The 2,284-nt window shown below is 50.4% G+C and overlaps 1 protein-coding gene across 1 annotated transcript in view; it reads left to right on the top strand.

The window, feature by feature from the left end:
- Positions 1-982: 982 nt before the first annotated feature.
- The window catches only part of abcc9 (ATP-binding cassette, sub-family C (CFTR/MRP), member 9), a 100,391-nt gene continuing 99,089 nt past the window's right edge, over positions 983-2,284 (top strand). The window contains 1 exon segment of the mRNA XM_053343966.1: positions 983-1,130. Coding sequence (XP_053199941.1) covers positions 983-1,130 — 148 coding nt within the window.

Below are 2,284 nucleotides of genomic sequence, written 5' to 3'. Positions count from 1 at the left end.
TGACGTTGGCCTCTGTGTGTGTGTGTGTGTGTGTGTGTGTGTGTGTGTGTGTGTGTGTGTGTGTGTGTGTGTGTGTGTGTGTGTGTGTGTGTGTGTACTTGAGTGTGTGACATGCCACAAAAAAATGTCTGACCCCCTTCTCGTCCAAAAGCTCCGAAGCTGAAGCCGTGCAGGCGACTCAGACGGTGAAAATAAACACAGTTAGATTTCAGAGCTTTTATTTTTTAGAGTTGTAGCATGACTCAGTCCTTCCTTCCTTCCTTCCTTCCTTCTTGTCTTGTCTTGTCTTCTCTTCTCTTCCTTCCTTCCTTTCTTTCTTCCTTTCTTCCCTCTGTCCATCCGTCCTTCCTTCCTTCTGTCCATCCTTCCTTCCTTCCTTCCTTCCTTTCTTCCCTCTGTCCGTACGTCCTTCCTTCCTTCCTCCCTTCTGTCCATCCTTCCTTCCTTCCTTCCTTTCTTCCCTCTGTCCATCCGTCCTTCCTTCCTTCCTCCCTTCTGTCCATCCTTCCTTCCTTCCTTCCTTCCTTTCTTCCCTCTGTCCGTCCGTCCTTCTTTCCTTCCTTCCTTCCCTCGGTCCTTCCTTTCTTCCCTCTGTTTGTCCTTCCTTCCCTCTGTCCATCCTTCCTTCCTTCCTTCTGTCCAGCCTTCCTTCTTTCCTTCCTTCCTTCCTTCCCTCTGTCCGTCCGTCCGTCCTTCCTACTTCTTCCTCTTCTCCCTTCCTTCCTTCCTTCCTTCCTTCCTTCCCTATGTCGGTCCTTCCTTCCTCCCTTCTGTCCGTCCTTCCTTCTTTCCTTCCTTTCTTCCCTCTGTCCATCCTTCCTTCCTTCCTCCCTCCCTTCCTTCCTTCCTTCCTTCCTTCCTTCTTTCCTCCCTTCCTCCATCCCTTCCTTCCTTTCTCTCGTCCTACCTTGAAAATAAAAAGCTTTGATGTGTTGTGTTCCCAGATTGACAGGAAGTAGCGTGCAGCAGTCGGGCGGTTGGCATGGCCTTGTCGTTTTGCGGCAACGACAAGAACATCAACTCCTACAGCGTGGAGCAAGGCGTGCTGAACAATGGCTGCTTCGTGGACGCGCTCAACCTGGTTCCTCATGTCTTCCTGCTCTTCATCACCTTCCCCATCCTCTTCATCGGTAGGTGGTCTTTATACTGTTCTAGCTGCTACAGCAGGGGGGTCAAACATGAGGCCCGGGGGCCAAAACAGGCCCGCTGAGGGGTTCCTTCCTTCAATCTGTCCTTCCTTCCTTCCTTCCTTTCATTTCTTCCCTTCCTTCCTTCCTTCCTTCCTTCAATCCTTCATTACTTCCCTCCTCCTTCTTCCCTTGCCCTTCCTTCCTTCCTTCCATCTGTCCTTCCTTCCTTCCTTCTGTCCTTCATGCCTTCATTACTTCCCGCCGTCCTTCTTCCCTCCTTCCCTCCATCTGTTCGTCTGTTCTTCCTTCCTTCCTTCCTTCCTTCCTTCCTTCCTTCAATCCTTCATTACTTCCCTCCTCCTTCTTCCCTTCGTCCCTTCCTTCCTTCCTTCCTTTCCTTCCTTCCTTCTGTCCTTCCTTCCTTCCTTCCTTCCATCTGTCCTTCCATCTGTCCTTCGTTCCCTCCTTCGTTCCTTCTTTCTTTCCTTCCCTCATCTGCCCATCCTTCCTTCCTTTCTTACTTTCCTTCCTTCCTTCTATCCTTCATTCCTTCATTACTTCCCTCAGTACTTCTTTCCTTCCCTCATGTCTTCCTGCTCTTCATCACCTTCCCCATCCTCTTCATCGGTAGGTGGTGTTTATACTGCTACAGCAGGGGGGTTAAACATGAGGCCCGGGGGCCAAAACAGGCCCGCCGAGGGGTTCGGTTCGGCCCACTTTCCTTCCTGTGTTCTTTTCCTTCCTTGTCCCTGTCCTTCCTTCCTTTCATTTCTTCCCTTCCTTACTTTCCTTCCTTCTGTCCTTCATGCCTTCATTACTTCCCTCCGTCTTTCTTCCCTCCTTCCTTCCTTCCTTCCTTCTTTCCCTCCATCTGTTCATCCGTCCTTCCTTCCTTCCTTCCTTCCTTCCTTCCTTCCATCTGTCCTTCGTTCCTTCGTTCCTTCCTTCCTTTCATTTCTTCCCTTCCTTCCTTTCTTCCTTCCTTCCTTCCTTCCTTCCTTCAATCCTTCATTACTTCCCTCCTCCTTCTTCCCTTCGTCCCTTCCTTCCTTCCTTCCTTCCTTCCTTCCTTTCCTTGCTTCCTTCTGTCCTTCATGCCTTCATTACTTCCCTCTGTCCTTCTTCCCTCCTTCCCTCCATCTGTTCGTCTGTTC

The sequence above is a fragment of the Scomber japonicus genome, chromosome 23, assembly GCF_027409825.1.
Source record: "Scomber japonicus isolate fScoJap1 chromosome 23, fScoJap1.pri, whole genome shotgun sequence".
NCBI lineage: Eukaryota > Metazoa > Chordata > Actinopteri > Scombriformes > Scombridae > Scomber > Scomber japonicus.
Note: the sequence above shows the minus strand (reverse complement) of the source record. Positions and strands in the feature narration are given on the sequence as shown.